This window comes from Dasypus novemcinctus, chromosome 7 (assembly GCF_030445035.2).
Source record: "Dasypus novemcinctus isolate mDasNov1 chromosome 7, mDasNov1.1.hap2, whole genome shotgun sequence".
Taxonomy (NCBI): domain Eukaryota; kingdom Metazoa; phylum Chordata; class Mammalia; order Cingulata; family Dasypodidae; genus Dasypus; species Dasypus novemcinctus.
The window spans coordinates 90,254,197-90,274,102 of record NC_080679.1 but is presented as its reverse complement, the minus strand read 5'-3'; the positions used below and the strand labels follow the sequence as shown (position 1 = coordinate 90,274,102).

Sequence of the window (19,906 nt, the reverse complement as noted above, 5' to 3'; positions counted from 1 at the left end):
CACTGCATGAAAAGTCTTATAAGTGGCAGGAAAACGGTCATTTAAGAAATATAAAACATACATATGGCGTTTGGGAATAATATTCTAAGAATGTAGTTCTTAGGTATTAAATTAGAATCTACTTGTAATGGAAGGTCTAATTGAAGGTATTCTCTCTCCACTCTAGGAGGTGACTCTGGTCCAGAGACTTCTCCAATCCTGCCCCCTGCCCATGGTGGGGACTTTGCTGTGAGCAGCCTTCCTGTGGCTGAGGACACCTACAGGGTGAGCTTGGCCAAAGGTGTCTCTATGTCTCTGCCTTCATCACCTCTGCTGCCTCGACAGTCTCACTTGGTGCAATCAAGATCAAACAAAAAATCCCCAGGTAAATAACAAAAGATATCCACTAGCAAGCTTGATAGTGTAAGTTATATACATACTGAAATTAAGGAAGTCTAGTTCTCCTAAGAAATCTTCTGGGAGAATGTTTTTTCTTTGTTACAGTAACTTCTGGAAAAAGGAAATCTTTATATATGTAAATCCACATATGGTTTGAACAGACTCCCTCTAATTCAGCTGATAATCTGCTTCGACTGCCCAGGCTAGACTTTCATGAAGATTCAAGAGCTTGTTATGAATACTAATGTTAGCCATCAGTTTTGCTGTTTCTTGCTCATGAATTTAGAAACACTATAAACTTATTGCAGTGCTTTTAAAGGTTATGGATTTAAGCAAGAATAATCTGATGACAGATTGTTTATTACTACCAAGTATTTTCTACTTATCTTTTTGCTTGGTTACTTCATCCAACATTTGAATAGCTATAAAATTTAATTGTTTGTGGAAACTCAGACTTGGAAAGGGGTAGGGACAAGAGACTTACCGATTATGTACTATAAAGTATTTTGGCTTTCCTCATCTTTATAAACTTTTTGCACTTAACATTAGCAAAAAAAAAAAAGCCAAACAAACATTATTTAACTTTGAGAGATTGTGAGTCAGATGTGAGGAGAGCCTTTCCAAAATGCTAATACATGGAATCATAAAGGTTCTGTCTTTTTTAAGGCTTATTAAAAGTATTTGTTTACTAAAAGCAGCATAATCAGGGGCCTTATTGATCATTTGCCAGCGCAGGGGTTCTTCTCTGTTACATATAAACATATTCACAATTGCTCTAAATTGTGCCCTGGGGTTGCAACACTGAGATGTGTTTTTCTGGTGTCTAAATGTTTGTATTATTTGCGGTGTCATATATGTTTTTTCTGAATGATTTAATGCATGTTTGAGTTTATGTCAGCATAAAATTAAGAGGACAAAACTTAAAGATTTGATGTTAGAAATTGTGCTATGAATTGGTAAATGATCAAAATCTTTTATTGTATGAAATTTTTCTTATTTTGGATAACATTGCCTATAATGGGGTCATTAGCTAGAACTTGGAAACACTTTTGGTATGAAGGGATTTCCTGTGCCAAGGAATTTGACCTGCTTATCAGTATTTGGAGAAATTCCTGGAATGCCCTTTCTTTCCTCTTTGTCCTCCCCCATCCTATATCTCTTTGCTGAATTTCTTCCCTGACATCAAATCATAGTTCCCACACTGCCTTTCTTGTCTTGTTATCCTGATTATAATTATTCCCTTTTTAAAAAATGCTCACAGCATTTTATTTTTTGTTTTTATAATCAGCTGCATCATTTTCCCTTTTGCCTTGAGTTAGTGTGTATATGTGTTCCTGTGTCTGATACTTGAGGGTGGGAAAAATGTCTAAGTACAACTTCTGTGTGTAAGGTAGTTAATACAGATGTTTCTGAAACTACCTGGATCCTTGAGACTGCAGTCGAGGTCATGCCAAGTACAGAGATTTTATCTTTTGGACAATTTTCTCCCTATGGTATAGTATGTGCATATTGGGTGATATTGTTTGGATCTTAGGACTGGGGAATCCTTGAGAAGCCCCAGGGAGTACACTGCACTTTGGACATAATTTTATTATTAATAATAAATGGAATGTTTGTTTTAATGTGGCTTAAGGCAGCATTGGAAAGGCATGGCAAGGATGGGAAGTATGACTGTCCTAAAGGCTCTCACTGAGGCTGGTGGCAACACAGACACGCCAGCAGAGAAATCCCAGCCTGCCTAATCTCCTTATGTATCCTGGCCAAATTAGATACCCCTGGCTTTGAGAAACTATCCTAACATTCAGTTTTTCCATAGGGATGAAATTTATTTCTGCTAAATTCTTGGGTAGTTGTTCTGCAACCTTTTCTTTGCAAGACCTAATGAATAGAAGAGAGTAGTTGTTTTGCAACATTTGCCCTTTTAATGGGTTGAGGAAAATAACCTCCATATTGGATGTTTTGGATCCAAAATGGTAATTACATTAAACAAAGTGCTGCTGCATGGCTCTGGTTTCTGGGCATCTAGGTTCTTGGCTTATGTCGCATAAAAGAATTTATGGACATGCCATCGGGTAGGCAAGGGAGTAAGGAGTTTATTAAGAAACAAGGGAAGGAGAAAAGTACACTGTCAGAGGCATGGATCTGCGCATGCTGCAGAATGGACCCCAGGTCAGGGCTTTTTAAGTCTTTCCTCCTCCCCTTCATACTGTTGGGGGCGGGGCCCCAGCTTTTGCTATTCTGATTGGTTGCCCCACCTGTCAGTTCTCAGGGAACCAATGGTGAGGCCTTTCAAGGGGATCTGGGGTTTTTTCGAGGGTATCCGGGATCTTGTGGGTCAAATGGGATTTCGTGGTCAGGGTCTTGTAGGGTCTTTCTGGCAGCCTTCTTCGCAGGAGGTTTCCAGGCAGGGTCTCATGACCATGTGGTCTGTCGGCCCAGCTGCTTTCCCTCTCTCTATACTAACCTACCTCGAAAGCAGATACTTAAATATAATGTAGCAATATTACGTGCTGCCCAAATCTGTGCAGCAAGTTAGTGTCACAGTGGTAGTTTGGTTTCATTACCATGGCAATTTTAATTTGAAAAGTAAAGGGCAGAGATACTTGCTTAAAAATGGCGGTGACTCTGAATACATCCAACTGTAAATAGTTTTCCTTCCAGAGAACCTAACACATGCAGATTTCTGTTTAAATCATATTTTTGGAAAAGTATCCAGAGCCCTAATGTGCTACCTGCCCATAAAAATAGCTAACATACGGAAGGTTCAATGCGGATCAGCAGAATATCCATGTCTACATAAAATACCATGACTTTAAAATGCTGTTTGACCTAAAGTAAGGGGGAAATGGAAAGGAGAAATGAGTTTATATGGCTACGAGTTTCTAAAAAAGAGTCTGGAGGCTGGCAGAAGGTTTGCCCTCATGCACAACTGAGCAGAGTCAGAGAGACAGATAAAGCAGATACAACCCCCAGATATTGGTTCCTTTGAGGGCTAAAGAGACCCATGGGAGTTATGGTCATGGCCGATGGGGTTAACTACCAGGGCAGATGGCCCCTCTTTGGAAATGGTGTTTATGTGTGATGAATCTGGACTCAGATGGGATCTCCCTTCATAAGACTTTCATGCTAATGTGCTGGAGGTGCAGTTAATGTTGGGGTTTAAGATATATTTAGGGGATTTGAATCTCTGGACTGACAATGTGATAGCCAGATCCTGAGCCTCAACAGACTCCAGCACCTACAATCTGATTTATTGGACTTACCACACTCAGCTAAGATGGAGGTGAAGAAGGACAACCACCACACCATGGAGCCTAGAGTGATTACAACTGAAAATGGGAGGATTGCATCCAGCATCCAGGTGGAATCTGAGCCTCCTCTTGACATAAAGGTGCAATGGACACAACCAATCCAGTGTCCACATAGAAGAGGTGGCATTGGATTGGGAAAAGTGGACATAATGGACAAAGGGTATGGGGAAAGGCAGGAAGAGATGAGAGGTGGAGGCGTCTTCGGGACATGGAGCTGCCCTGGATGGTGCTTCAGAGGTAATCACCGGACATTGTAAATCCTCACAGGGCCTACATGATGGAATAGAGGAGAGTATGGGCCATGATGTGAACCAATGTATATGAGGTGCAGAGGTGCCCAAAGATGTACTTACCAAATCCAATGGATGTGTCATGATGATGGGAACGAGTGTTGTTGGGGGGGGGGGGGAGAGGGGGGGTGGGGGGGTGGGGTTGAATGGGACCTCACATATATATTTTTAATGTAATATTATTACAAAGTCAATAAAAAATAAAAAAATTAAAAAAAAAAAAATAGCTAACATATGGTTGTGAACGTGCGCTGGGATTTAAAAATATCTATCTATTTAAAAAACTAGCGCTGCTGCTGGTAATGACACAGTACGTATGGGGTGTCCTCAGCCCCTGGAGGACACTGAGGGCCCTGTCTTCTGGATTCAGTCGCACACAAGCTCTGAAATGACCTTGGTGGTTTTTGTTCTAATTTGTAAGATAAGACCCCTTTCTCTCTCTTGTTTAAGAAAGTGCTTTAAAACAAACAAACAAACAAAAACCAAACCTACTTTACTTGTTTGGATAGAAACTCTTCAGAAATTGATGCTAATCAAGAAACTGTCAGGGTGTATAATATAGTGAAACCTCATATGAAATGTGAATATGGGCAATATTGCATATATGAGACTGTTTTTACAAAATATGAAAACAAACTGGAGAGATGGAAACAGAATAGCAGCTATATCAGGCAGGTGAAGCATAGAGATTGAGAGATGATGAGGATTTTTTGTCTGCTTTTTATTTTATTATTAATTATTGGAAAAATGAAAATGCTTTAATAATGATTGAAGTGATGAAGGCACAACTATGTGATTATACCAAATACCATTGATTGCACACTTTGGATGGATTTATGCTTTATTAATATGTCAATAAAACTGATTTGTTTAAAAAAAAATGTCAGGGACTGAAACTATTATTCCAGTAAGGGTCAAATACTATAAACCTCTGTAATAAGGTACACTGAATAACACAGCCAACATTAGTGAAAATTTGTATATTAATACAATTGGTGATTAACTCCTGGACCTTTGGAAATCTGGACCAGAGATAATTTCAGTAATGTAACCTTGCATTTTACATGATTACATTTCTTAAATCTCTTATATTCCGCTTTTATTGATAGGTTATTTTTATTTACTCTACTGCCATCTTGCTCTACTTATTTATCTGTCTTTTTTCACTACTAGTTGGCAGATTCAGTTTTCTCAGGATTGTTTCAAATTTCTGTTTTGCCTAAATGGGAAATATAATTTCTGGGAATGAAAACAAGGTTCTTTTTGGATTAAGAATTCATCAACAATTATTATATATCCTTTTATCTTCCCGAGATAAACCACATTTCTTGTGGTTTGTTTTCTAGCAATACCGTTAGTTAGTATATAGTTGGATTGCTTTTCCCGGATCTTTTATGAAACCAACCATTTAAAATACTATGATAAAGCCTATCTAGCTAATGGTGAAAGTTAGATGCTGCCGCTCTTCTCACACTTGCCTGTGGAGGAAGGGAGACTGGGCAGTGCTTGCGATTTCAGCCTCTGCTGCTTCCAGGTCCAGTTCTGTCTCCCTAGTTGACCTAGCTGATAGGGTAGTTTTGAAAACTTTCTGATTGTCTTTTTTATTAGGAGAAGAATCTTACAACGGACAGGCTGTGAAGTAGAGGTCATACTGCCTCTTTGATTCTTGGACCATGGGTTAATGATGTCTGCCAAGGCTCTCCTTTTCCCCACCCCACAAGAGTGGTGCTTGTGGAGAATTGGGAAGTCCCCGTCATTGAGAGAGAACTACTTAGCGTTTTCATGTTTTTTTCTACTCTTTTTTTTATCAGTATCTGCTTTCCCTGTGTCCTAACTACTTAACCTGAAACCACACTATATATACTTCCTTTCATGTTCTGCCTGCCTTTTTCCACTTAATAATATATCATGAGCAATTTCCAGTTTGTTTGAAGGACTTGATATTTAATGTTAGTTTAATTCTAAAGTTGATTCTTTAAACCAATTTCCAATTATTGCATAACTGTGTTATTTTTCAGGCTTTTTGGTTTTGCTCTTAAATTCCTGATATGAATATTTTTGTCCAGTAGATTTTGCACACACCTGTGAAATCTCCTTAAGGCTGGCAGGTTCCTAAAAATGGAATTATTGAGCTAAATGGGCTGCATTTTGTTAAAGATTCTTGATACATATTGCCTGGCTGCTTTCCAGAAAGGCTGTATTGATTTCACATTCCCCTCAGCACTATTTGAGAGGTTTCTTTTTGAAGTTAACATTTTGCCAGAACAGTCCAAACGGATGGTGCTGGTTGGTGCTTTGTCAAGTCTAGTGTGGCCTCCTGAGAATTAGCAAGAAGCCTCATTCTGTAGCCTTCCTCTTTTGAACTTCCCTTCTGTCTGCACGTCTCAGACAACTTCCATTTTCTTTTCTCTCCACAATTCTATGTCAGAGGGATTATCACAGCTGAGTCAGATAAAGTTCATGGTCAGAAAAACACTCAACTGGCTTCCACTTTTAGCTACAACTGCAGTTTTTATTACATGGTAAAGATCACAGAGATCATGAAGGAACTGAGTTTTGAGAGGCTTCGAGAACACATCCAGTCAAGGCCTCTTTGCCTCTGTGGAAGACCTCTCAGTCATTACAGAACTTGGCCGAATTCTCCCATGCTAGTGGTAGAGGTTGGCCTAAAGCCAAGCTTCTCCAGTCCCTCTGCGCCAGCAGGGTCTCCTGTGCCCATCTGCACCGTCCCTCTGCCTGGACATTATTGACATCTAAGGTGTAGATGATGCAAATTTGTGTTCTGGCTTCTTGTATGAAGAGGACATAAGCTGAGAATGGCTCAAGGTTGTGTGAGACCTCATTCTTGGAAGGTGGAGAATAACACAGGGAACACACAGCCCCATTTCTCCTTAAACTACTGGCTCATTGTATTTATCTTGGGAAATGAAGCTTTCACTTTGGAGTAGTCAGGGCCAAAGTCAGGGATCTAAACTTCAGCAAGGACAGTTCCTTCTGCTGTGGTGAATTGGAGAACATCTTTCCTCCTGGAGACTTGCCTTATGGTAGCCTCCTCCCAGGAATCGATGACTCTGCCTGTGCCTACTGCCAAGCCCGACTGTGAGCAATATACGCACACACGCAGGCTTATGCTCTCTTCTGCATAAGCATTTTTTCTATTTTGAACCTGAGGATTTTTGAGTGATACCTGTTCCACTGCAGATGAGTCCTGGTTCACCCATATACAATTGGCTGCACATTGGAATCACCCCAGGAGTTTTAAAGAATACCCCAGAGTTTCTGACTTAATACATAAGAGGCATGCCCTGGAGGATATGTAGATAATGGACTGGCATATATTTTCTTTCCTAGGTTTAAACTTATTCCCTTGCAGTTAAATTGTTTTAAAACTTAAATCTTAGGCAATACCAATTGATATATACATTTTCACTGAATTGTTACACTTTTTGAAATACGTTGCTTGATGTCTGTCCCCCCCCAACCAAATCAATCTTCCCTAAAACTTATGTTCCACTCTAGTAAGTAAAGTTCAGAGGATTATTTTAAGTGTTTATGAATTTTATTGAAATTTTAATGTGCGAGTAGGGAGCTTTCCAGGGGATTCTAACGCATAACAAAGTTTGAGAACCACTGATACAGAACATGTGATTGCCTCGTTGATGTGGGTTAGGGTTTTCACAGCTTTGTACAGCCATCACCACGATATTATTGAGAACATTTTCATCTCCCCTAAGAGAGACCCTTGTACCCATTAGCAGTCACTCCCTCTTCCTCCTATTCCCAAGCCTCTGGCAACCACAAAACTACTTTCTGCCTCTTTGGATTTGCCTATTTTGGACATTTCATATAAATGAAATCATACAGTGTATGGTCTTTTGTGACTGGCTTCTTTTGCTTAGCATAATGTTTTCTAGGTTTATCTATGTTGTAGCATGGCTATAGCTGGGAGCCTTGAATATATGATCCAATCACTTCCTTCAGATTGATGTCCTGCGGTGATGGGACATTGATATGTAACTGTTAAAATGAAGAGGATTTTAGTATTTCGTGTTCAACTTCATGTGATTGGTTGAAAATACTATTAGACAAATGAGCAGTTTAAGTGTAGTGGTACCTTACAGTGATAAAGCTAGGAATATACCTTTTGCATATCTAGAGAGTACTGTTGCCAGATTTTCTCTAGGTTCTTGGCTAAGCTACATAAAATGAATTTCAAGAGCAAGTCAGGTTAGTTAGGCCAGTAATTTATTAAGGAAGGGAGGGAAGAGAAATGGGAGAAAATAACAGAGCAGGGATCCCAGGTAGAGAGGAAGGGGCTGAAAAGGGATAAAGAGGCCTGATTTACAGACTACAAGTCCCATTACAGATTACAAATGCCCAGGTGCGTGCTGTTCCACGCAGAGGGGGAAGAAGGCAAGAGCAGGGGCTGGTTTGACCTTTGCACTTGCTTTTTTTTTTTAAGGTTTATTTTTATTTATGTCCCCCCGCACCCCTCCCTTATTTGTTCTCTGTGTCCATCCACTGTGTGTTCTTTCTGTGTCTGCTTGTATTCTCATTAGGTAGCTCCAGGAACCGATCGTGGGGCCTTCCGGAGTGGGAGAGAGGCAATTACTCTCTTGCACCACCTCTGCTCCCTGTTCTGCTATGTCTTCTTACTTTCTTACCTCTGTGTCTCTTGTTGCATTATCTTGCTGCGCCAGCTCTCCGCATTGGCGGGCATTGGCCGGCACTCCTGCGTGGGGGGGGGGGCTTTCTTATGTGGGACCGCATTCCTGTGCATAGCAACATTCCCTGCATGGGCCGACACTCCGTGTGGGCCAGCTTGCCCCCGCCAGGAGGCCCTTGGCATGGGAACCCTGGACTTCCTATATGTTAGATGGAAGCCCAATTGTTTGAACCACATCTGTTTACCTGTGCTTGCTATTTGAACCATTAATTACTCTGCCCCTTTGCTAATGACAGGGGAGGAGGCCCAGCTGTTTGCTATTTTGATTGGTTACCCCACCCATCAGTCCCCTGGAAGGGCTCAGTGATAAGGCCCCTGGAGAACAGCAGGGCTTTTCCTGGCTTCTGGAGGAAGTCTCGTGCTGAATGGGAGTTCTTGCAGGTTCTTCCAGCAGCCATCTTGTGGGATACTGATGGCCATGTGTTTAATGTGGCGGTTTTTCTACCAGGTTCCAGATCTGTCTCTTTATTCTCAAGCTAGCCTGTCTCAGTACTGATATGTTAAAGTCCAACATCTTTCTCGGGGTTTTGCTATCACTGAGCAGTGAACAGAAGCAAAGGAAAGTATTTAAACTGGGTTTCTCAGCAGCCTTCTTAGCCCTGTTTTTGTATGCTCTCGTCACTCTTCTGTTTTCTTAGGCTTTGGTGGGGTTTTTTTGTTTTTGTTTTTTTCCTGCATGTTTCCCACCGCCTGCAGTTAATTATGACTGGAGGTTTTATCCAGTCACACTTTACAGCAGTGTCAGCTGCACCCTGTGGTGGTGTCAGATGGCAGTGGGAACAAACCCAGTGCCATGTTCAGAAATGAGTGTTTTTACCTCAAAGAAATAGCCTGGGGGCAGGAGCAGCAGTGGTAGGAATCTTCTTTTTTATCATTTCTCATTCACAGAGACAAGAAGTCACAGAAACCCATGGAAACTGTGATATCTGTATCTAACATTATGAACGTTAGTGTAGAATACAGATGGGGAGGAAAGACTGGTGTCCCAGCTTGGATCCTCAAATTTGCTGTGAAACGAGTCTGTGTGTGTGTGTGTGTGTGTTGGCAAGAAATGCTGGCCATGTCCCAGGCAGAGGGTCAAGCATGTACAAAGTCCTGGAGGTGGGAAGCTGAAGTGAACGCAGAGTGATTTCTAGAAGAGAGACACTGGCCTGAACTACAGTGTCTTACAAAATGGGAACTGGTGCTAAACGTTGCCTTTGACTCATATCTAGAGTGGCTAACTGTGTTTCATGAACCCTTCAAGAGTACTAAGAAATATAATTCAGACACCCTTATCTGAGGAAATAGCATTTTCTTGTCACTTTCATCACCAACAAAGTCCTCATTGGTCACATCGGGTCCTAAGTGTCAGTTAACATGGTCACTTCTTGAAGACCCTGGGTGAATAAATTACCCTCAGTACATCAGGAATTTGCAAGACTCTGGTTTTAGTTAACTGAATATCAGTGATCCTGATACATTCACAAGTCTCCTTCTGGCCTGTCTCGAGCAGGAAGTGGAATCACCTCGGAGCTTTGTGCAGTCAGGCTGCTTATAGGTACAATGGGTGTAATGATGGTGCTTCTCTTATAGGGCAAAGGGAATGTGAATGAGATGTTGACTGTGAAGTGTAGGGTCTCATACACAAGCCCTCTGATCATGGATGCTGTTTCCATTTTACCATCTGCCTTGGAACTCATTTTCAACTTCCTTCATCCGACTAGGTGGCCCTAAATGGATTCCCACTGTATTGGACCCTTCCATTCTTTGTCCTCAGCCAGATGCCCTCCAGTGCGATTCCACCCTCAGATCTGTATGTTTCCTGGCAAGCATCTGTCTCCTTGATGTGCAGAGCTGGCCTCCTAGGAAGCTTTGTTCCCTGTGAATAGGACATGCGCGCAGTGGGGCATAGAAGCAGCTGACTTGTGGTTCCATCCCCAGTTCTGTCACCAACCACTTGTGTTATTCATCTTCTCGTGGTTTGCACTCGAATCATGTGAAGTGATTAACATTTTGAGTATCATAAAATTGCCCTGTAAAGGAAACTATCTCTTAGAACTGGTGATGTAAGTGAAAAGGGCTAAGAAAGTCACAGTTCTTAGCGGAAGAGAGAGGACTTCAAGTCAAAAGAGGGTGGGATGCCTGGTGGTGCCCTGCCTCTAATTTGTGAAGCCCCCATGTGGAAATGAGAAACAGTGGTTCATGGAGCTGATGGAAAATAAATGTTCCAACTAGTTCCAGATTTGTCCCCCAAGCAATAAGAAGAAAATTCTGGTTGAAGTTGTACGGATTTCAACTTGCTATACAAGGCTTCTCATAAGAGCAGAGTCACAGAGTCACTCCCCACACAGATGAGATACAAAGTCAGCACTTGAGGCAGAAATCCTGGAGTCAGGTTACCCTTGAAACTCCCTTAAATGGCTCATAGGTGTCATGTGCAGACATACCATTTCTGGATGGCACAGTTGTTTTCCTACCCTTGGAACAGATAGTTTTTTATTTGGATGAGCACAGAGGAAGTACTGGCTTGTGCTTAGGTCTATATTACTACCAGAAGTACATATCTTACACACCTGGATCACATCCTGGAAGGGTCACATGGGGCTGAGAATGACTGAGGAAGCAGCAGATGCATCTCTGATGCTCACACCCGGCTCCTTCTGTGGTTGGTCACATTTCGTCTTCCATTCTTACAGGGGGCACATAGTTGAATGCAGGTGTGGTAAATGTGCCCAGTTCACAACTCCACTGCAACTCCAGTGGGAAGTGTCATTTGAGAGAATACCAGGAAGTCTTTTTTTTTCTTCAAAGATTTATTTTATTTCTCTCCCCTTCTCCCCCCGCCCCCCATTGTCTGCTCTCTGTGTCCACTCGCTGTGTGTTCTTCTGTGTCCACTTGCACCCTCAGTGGCACTGGGAAACCGCTTCTCTTTCTTGTTGCATCATCATGCTCTGTCAGCTCTCCGTGTGTACAGTGCCACTCCTGGGTGGGCTGTGCTTTTTTTCATGTGGGGGGGCTCTCATTGCAAGGTGCACTCCTTGCGCATGGGGCAAGCCCAGCGTGGCGCAGCACTCCTTGTGCACAGCAGCTCTGCATGTGATCCAGCTCACCACGCAGGTCAGGAGTCCCTGGTATCGAACCCTGGACCTTCCCATATGGTAGGCAGACGCTCTATCAGTTGAGCCACATCCACTTCCTGACCAGGAAGTCTTATGGCCATTTTTGTCTTGGGGAGTTTCACATTTCACAAGGACTCTGGATATAACTCTTGCATATTGAGGGTCTTCAGTAATCAAAAGAAAATATATGTCTTTTGTATACATCACAGAGTCTAGGGTTAATATTTGATATGGAAATTAGAGGCCTGGAAGGGATGTTTATAGGCAAGGAATCTCATGTTGTGTCAATTAGAAGATGCTTGCAGACTTTATCTTTGACATTTCATCTTCAGTGAAAATTCATTACGGATTTGCATTATTAAAATATTTTACTTTTACAAAATAATTTGCAAAACATCTTTTCAGTTATACAGTTCTTGTTTGAGCCAGATGTGTGTACTCTGTAATTTAGATGAATTTGCGTACCACCATATATACATATTAAAATTTGAATAGATCCATGCAGAGTAAATGATTTATTTTTTTAAAGAAATTATGAGGTTTAAGCAGGATGATACCTGCAGCAAGTAAATTTAAACTTCTTCCTCACTGTGTTCTAAATGGAAAAACCCCACCCAGGTGTGGTATCATGGGAAGTTTCTGCCCCTCTTCTTAGTAGTTGTGTGACCTTCGAAGTTCTTCACTAACCACTTTGACCATTGGTTTCCTCATCTGGGACTGTGAATAAATTCTCTCCCACCTAGGTCTTTGTGAAAATTAGAATGTTTGCAAAGTACCTGGCTCATAGAATGTGCTTGGGGAATGCTGCTGCTGCTGCTGTCATGTCATTGTCAAACCACAGTTCTGAGATTGGGTAAATTGCTCCTTCTCTTTTTCAGGTCTCCCTCATGCTTTATTGTCATCCTTTTTTTTTTTTTTTGTCATCTTCTTTTTTAAAAAACCATTACGAGATTTTTATAGAGATTGTCTCATGTGACTATAGAGATGGGCAAGTCCAAATAGGGCAGGTCACAAGCAGGAAACTCCAAAGTATTTGATGAATTTCCTGGGAGCAGCTGGCCGGCTGAAGTAGAGATGGAAATTGTCTCTTCTGGCTGCTGAAATCATCATTTCTCTCCTTTTAAGGACTTCATCTGATTAGATGAGATGTCTCTCATTGTTGAAGGCATTCTCCTTGGTTGAGTGTAGATGTAATCATCTGTAGATGTAATCAGCCATAGATGCAAAGTACTGATGATGTAAGTCCAGGAAATATCCTCACAGTAACTATCAGGCCAGTGCTTGCCTGTTTTGTCTTCTTTGGACATTTGTCTTTTTCTCTTAACGTTTTTCTTTTCCTCTTGACCTGGAGGAAGGGGAAGCCACCACTGTTTCCCTGTAGGAAACTTTGACATCTAAATGTTGATATTTAGATTTGAGTTAGTAAATGTTGGTGAAACCATTACAAACCAACTTGTTGCTATTTGGATTTAGGATGGTTAATTCCCGGCATGGCTCTGTGGGTGAGCTTGACCCATCCACATCATCTGTGGAAGGGTCTCTCTAGATCCCCCCAGCCAAATGTCTTGTTTGTTTATCCTTGGTCCTATTACAGCTTTTATTGGAAATGATGAAGATCCAACCAGATTTTGGAGGGATGTGAAAAGCACATTAAGAAAACAGACTGATACTAAAGATTTTGGGCGTGAGGGTGGGACAACATGACCTAGCCTCTGGGCAGTGGGGGAGGGGAGGGCACATTCTGCCTGGCTAAATAAAGATGCCTCAGTGGTCACCTGGCCCCTCTGGGATTCTCGGTCAAGGAAGCGTGCTTTAAACAGATTCCAAAGATTTAATATTTACCCAGTTTTCGGCCTTACTATGTATTTTATTTTTTGGTGATGCTTTAGTAAGTAATTGAGGAATAACAGGTCCTTTTAAGGCAGGAGCACTTTTACCTATAGCCTGAAATCCATGAGTCACCTTGATTTATTGACACTGTTGCTGGAAGATTTCTGTGTAATATACAGAAGGGAAAAATAAAGACCCATTGAGTCCAACATGTTTTTGCTTAAGGTTGCTAGTAGACTGCTTTAAGAGAATCACATTTTTATGTGCATTTTGGCAACTTTTGATTATTTTTGTGGTTTATGCTCCCTATTTTTTCCTTGCAAAATGGAAATTCTTAGGTCACGTGCCCTTGGTCTTTAAAAACAAAACCCCTTTTTATCCAGTAGTACTTTGATGAGCTCTTTCTCCCTCCAGCTTTCATGGACTTGTTGGCAGCCAAGTTGACAAGTATCTCTTCCAGGATCCCTCTCATTATAAAAGAGACTGTAGGTAGATATGACTGTTTTTGGTGTTGATCTTTATTTTCCCAAATGGCCTCAGAGGTACTCCAAATTACTTAAATCCCTCTTTCACTGAGCGATTTCATGAGATTCCATAAGCATTTGTTTTATACAGAGTTATTGATCATCAGTTATGTATTAGGCTCTGGGCTAGAGATGAGGTGTTTTACAAAGCTAAAATGAATATGTGGTACAACTTTGGGGAGCTCCTAGTTTAGTGAGAGAGACGACAATTAAAACATTGAGATATCTGAAGTGTTGTGACATCATGGAGAACAGCAAGGATCTCTTTGGGGTGGCTAGTAAGGTTCCCTGTGGGTGTGACATTGGAGTGGGTTCTTAACGATGAGTAGGGGTTAGATGGTCATCAGGAGCTTTCAGGGGTTTCAGATTGGGCAGGAAGGCCGTCCAGTAGGGAAAGAACAGTCCCAAGTCATATTGGGAGGTCGTGGTGGCAGGTGACAGTAGAAATGAGGATGGACATACAGTTGGAGCCTGGAAGGATTTTACTCTTTTTTGCAGTGGATATTCTTTGACTGTTTTTAAGCAAAGGGATGATATAAATAGACTTGGGTTTTAGACAGTGTATTTCATACAGGCCATTTTGGAGGTGAGGACATGGGTTGGGAATCATGTAATGATTCAAATGAAATGTTGTGGCTGATACCTTTGCAATGGAGAAACCTTTGTAGAGGAGAATGGAGTGAGATGGTGGTTGATAGGAAAATGTTTTAAGGCAAAGAAGTTTTATTTGTATTTGAGAGTTGGGCAGGAAGAAAAGTATAAAATGGCCCAGGGGCTGTGTTTCCCAGCACTTTTCACATTGTGGTACACACAGGAAATATTTGTATGGCAATTGGGATAAATGAGCTGCTCCTGGAACCCTGCCCCACACTCTGCTCAATAGAAGGGATGCATACCCTGGCACCTTTGACTCATTCTTTGTATATCATTAGGGGAGCTTTGCTGAGATTGCCAGCTTGGTTTTCTAGATGGACTCAGATTCAACCATTTTCTTGCGGTTGTGGTTTTACATTTTCCCCCTGTTTAATTTTTATGGTTCCTGCAGGGTAGGCATTGTTCCTGCATATTACTCAAGGACACAAAGGCTCCGGAAGGTAGAATTTCAACCTAGGTCCTCAGATTCTAAGTAATGCTGTTTATGTCCTGCTACAGCCATTGGCAGAGTGGCAAGTTTGACTTTGAATATGTTGAACTTTGGATGTTCCAATGGATGTTGTTCGTGAAGATCACCGGGAAACTGGAAATGCAGGGTGACAAAGCTCAGAGCTGGCTCCAAGGGGGCAAGGATTTCAAGATGTCACACGTGTATCAGATGCTGTAAAAGGCAAGTAAAATAAGGAATGAAAAGTGTCTGATAGCTTTTGGAAATATGGTATTTGATGACCTTAGAATATGGTCTACAAACTTTTTCTATAAAGGCCAGATAATAAATATCTTAGGGTTTGCAGGGAGCCATGTCTGTTGGAATCATCCATTTCTGCTTTTAATGCATGAAAGCAGTAAAAAAAAAACAATATCTGAGTGAATGTGACTGTTAACAATAAAACTTTATGTATAAAAGTAAGCAGTGGATCAGATTTAGACCATGGGCTATAGTTTGCCAGCCTTTCTCTTGGAGGAAAGGAAAGGGGAATGGAAACTTGGTATTTACTCAGTACTTGGTATGTGCTAGATGCTTTAAATTTTTAACCCTGAGGTGTAGGTACCAGCCCCATTTATAGTTGATGAAGTTGGAAGGCTCCAAGAGTTTAGATAACTTGCCTGAAGGTTACACAACTAGTTAAAGACTGGCTGGGATTTGAACCCCTGTCTCATTCCAAGACCCAGTTATTTCCACCTCACTTCACTGCTGCCTGGAACAGCAACCTTCAGGTCAGATCACTTTCAGAAGATCCAGATGGCAGAGAAGCCATCAAGCTGTGTTCCTGCCGTGGTTCTTCATATGACTTTCAGTGAAGCAGTGTTTTTCCTGCTTCACCCTCTACCTCTCTGGCAGATGTCAAGTGACAGCCAGGAACACAACCAGAATTCTTTAATATAGAAGGTAAATGGATTCTCCTGTCTGTGAAGGCTTCTTTTAGTTGCCCTTTGAACCTTGAATGAACTATTTTTTCCAAATAAACATTTAATTTTAGAATAGCTTTAGATTTATAGAGAAAAATAGCACTGAGAGTTTTCATATACCCAATACTCAGTTTCCCATGTTAAATTCGTGCATTTGTAGGATATATTTGTCATAACTGATGAACCACTATTGATATATTTTTATTAAAGTCTATAATTTTTAGTCCTAAATGCCTTTTTTCTGCTCCAGGACCCCATCCAGCACCACACTATGTTTAGTCATCATGTTTTAGACTTCTCTTGGCTGTGGTGGTTTCTCAAACTTCCCTCGTATTTGATGACCTTGACAGTTTTGAGGAGCAGTGGTTAGGTATTTTGTGGGATACCCCCTCTATTGGGATTAGTCTGATCTTTTCCACATGATTAGACTGGATTATGGGTTTTCAGGAGGAAGAGCACACAAAAGAAAAGAGCCCTTCTTGCCACATCATGTACATACTGTCAACATGACTTATCACCGCTGAGGTTGACCTTGACCACCTGGCTGCGGTAGTGCTTGTCAAGTTTCTCTTGTCAAGTTTCTCCACGGTAAAGTTGCTCTTATTCCCTCTGGCCTTTCCTTAATGACTCACTGGAAGGAATTTACTATGTGTGGTTCACACATAAGGGGTAGGGAGTTATGTTCTACCTTCTTAGGCGTGGAGTAGCCACGTAAATTATTTGTAACTTGTCTGCATAGGAGATTTGTCTATTCTCCCACATCGTTTATTTATATCAGTGTGGACTCAGGGATAGATAAATTTTTTATGTACTTCGAGGTGGCACAGGGACTCCACTGTCCTTTCTTGTTTCCTTGTTGGCCCCAAATGATGCTAATCAGTTATTGTAGGGGTAGAGGAGAGTGAATCAGTTCTCTTAAGTCTAGTAGGCAGTTGCTGCCTTCAGTCATTTAATTCCTCAGTAGAGACTGTTAATCATATATGTGATATTTTGAAACCTTACGGAAAAAGTATTTCTGGACCTTGATGGAGAAACTTTTCTAGCAGGGCTGCAAGTCAGTTGTTTGAAATTAGCATTGAAGCAGCACCACCTTGTGGTAAGTGCAAAATGAGCAGTGTATTCTGTGAACAATTCCTTCCCAGTCTCTGACTGGTACCTGATCGCATCCCATCTCATAGCCAAAATACTTTAGAAAAATAAAAAATATTTCAGTTTCTAGAGAAAAAAGAGGCTGTCTTCTTTGTCTTTATACATGACCAGGTGTAAATTAAAAAGCACACACTTTAAAGTTAAAATTCTGAAGTTATTTCTTTTGACGTAGTAAATTTTAACTTTTAATATATATTTTGATGTGCCTCCCCCACCCCCGATAATTTGAAATTGTTTAATAGCTTAAGTATAAAAGTGGAACAGGTTGGAACTCTCCTTCTGGAGATATTTTTCTTTGGATGCAGGCGTGTTGGGGAGTTTTAAAAATAGTTTCATTCTTCTTTGCCCAGGGGTTTTAAGATGTTTTTGCGCTTAGGCTAAAGATGTTTAAGCATATGTGGAAAGTAGCCAGGGAGTCTGCTAATGCCCATCATGGTGTGTGGGAACCTGGGACAGGGCAGAATTAGCAGCCATCTGCCTCCTGGAATGTTTACATCCTTAGGAGGAGCCTCTAGTGGGGGTAGGGAAGAGTGGATGGGATCGTTTAATTTTGTGGACATGGAGTGGATCTGATTGACTGTTAGCAGGTACTAAGCATGAGATGAGTGTAGCACTTGGTCTTTTTTTTCCTTTTCTTTTAAGGTACCGGGGGTGGGGATTGAACCCAGAACCTCGTATGTGGGAAGCCAGCACTCAACCACTGAGCCACATCCACTCCCTATAGGTGGTCTTTAAAAAAATCCAAAAATGTCAAGATGCAGTCATGCTTTTTGTTGTAATAAATCAGTATGTAACCAGGAATTCTAAATGTAATGTTAATCTTGATTGGATTTTGAGAGTGAGGTAAGGTAAAATTTTAGTTGCTTTGGCCAATAAGAAAAATTCAGTATGAAACTAGACTGTAGCTAATGTAATGTAGAGACCATTCCTTCTTTTGTGTCCTGAGCCGAGGATGCCCCGAGGAAGTTGAGTGCTGCCACTGATAGGATTCCCAGGGTCGGGGTCCCTGCAGGGTTGGGGGGTAGGTGTGTTGTGAGGAGATGAGCTATGACTGTGATTCTTCAGCTAGCTCCTTGTCATGATGTCATGGGCTACCCATGTCATTGGTGAATGCAGTTTGTCCTGTTAAAACCCTGAGAAGATAATGGCTAAGTCCAAAATAGCAATTTGCCACTGCTCTCTTAGGTATCTGATATTTGCAAGAGGCATTTCAGATAATGGGGATCACATGCTTTCAAGTGTGAGCTCATCACCAAAGAGGTCAGAGTAGGATGGTTGCCTGACACTCGCTCCATGCTTATTTCAGTCTCAGATGTGTCCTACTGTGTAACTCTCTGGGGTTGTTCGAGGCTTGTGGCTTGACACACTGACCTCTGACAGTGTATAGCAGGACTGTTGCTGCCCCTAACCTCGGAGATGCTTCAGCTCGGTGCTGCTTCTGCTCAGACGCCAGGAGCACAGAGGTTCAAGCCTGCGGGGGGATGCAAACAAGTACATGGGTGATTACAGTGCAGAAGATCTGTGGCACATGGCACATGGAAGGCTGTGGAATGCAGATGAGGGACCTGAAATGCGTGATGGCTAGTTGGCTAGCTGAGGAGCAAGGGATAGACTGGTGCACAGGGGTGGTCCTGGATTCCAGGATTTTTTTTTTTTTTAATATGAGAGAATCTTGAACTCTTTCCCATGAACATTTGAAAGGGGAAGATTGACTTTATCGAGAGAAGGGAGGCTTCTAAGGAAAGGGAATTGATGGTCTTTAAGATGAGCCTTTTGTCTGAGAACAGCTTTTTATGCATAGAAGAAGATAGGAGTTTCAAATTATGATTTAATGTATGTATAAAGTTTTTAAATGTAACTTTTGTAAGCCTTTAAATTCAGTTTATAAATCTTATGTTGTTAATTCTAATTTAAAATCTTGCATTTAAAATAAATTGTATGTAAAGCTAAAAATAACATATTTCAAATAAAAATCACAGGGCTAATCAGATACTGTGATATACCACATTTTAAAAACCATAAAGGGGAGTGGATGTAGCTCAAGTGGTTGAGCACCTACTTCCCATGTAAGAGGTGCTGGGTTCAATCCCTGCTACTTCATTAAAAAAAAAAAACTCTTCCACATACATACCTTGATCATGTCAAGGATGCCAAACTTATTCCTAAATGTAACACAATTGTGTAAGTATGTTGGGTTTGACTTCATCATTGTACATTTAATTGTGAACCTTGCTGGGGGTAAAGGACAACCAACGTAGTGGAGTCTTATCAACTCTGGCAAGTTGAGATTAGGGACTCTAAATTCAGGATCATAATATGTTACTGTATTAGGATTATGTCTGGCTTCAAATAAAAAAAGAACAATCAATCAAAAATGCAATGGCTTAAATAAGATGAAAATTAATTTTTCTCTCATGTGAATATTCCAGAGGTAGGTGGTCTAGGGCCTTGATGATGTCAAGTTGTCATCAGGGAACCAGCCTCCTTTCTTGGTGCTCACCATGCTAATACAGTGTCGCCTTATTGTCTAAC

The 19,906-nt window shown here is 41.3% G+C and overlaps 1 protein-coding gene across 24 annotated transcripts in view; it reads left to right on the top strand.

The window, feature by feature from the left end:
- TANC1 (tetratricopeptide repeat, ankyrin repeat and coiled-coil containing 1) overlaps positions 1 to 19,906 on the top strand; it is a 259,413-nt gene that overhangs the window by 142,106 nt on the left and 97,401 nt on the right. For 18 of the 24 annotated variants that reach the window (XM_058300842.1, XM_071216386.1, XM_071216383.1 and 15 more), the window contains one exon: positions 167 to 364. In XM_058300842.1, coding sequence (XP_058156825.1) covers positions 167 to 364 — 198 coding nt within the window. The remainder of the gene's footprint in view (positions 1 to 166; positions 365 to 19,906) is intronic. The other 6 variants (XM_071216391.1, XM_071216389.1, XM_071216394.1 and 3 more) reach the window with 1 other exon arrangement.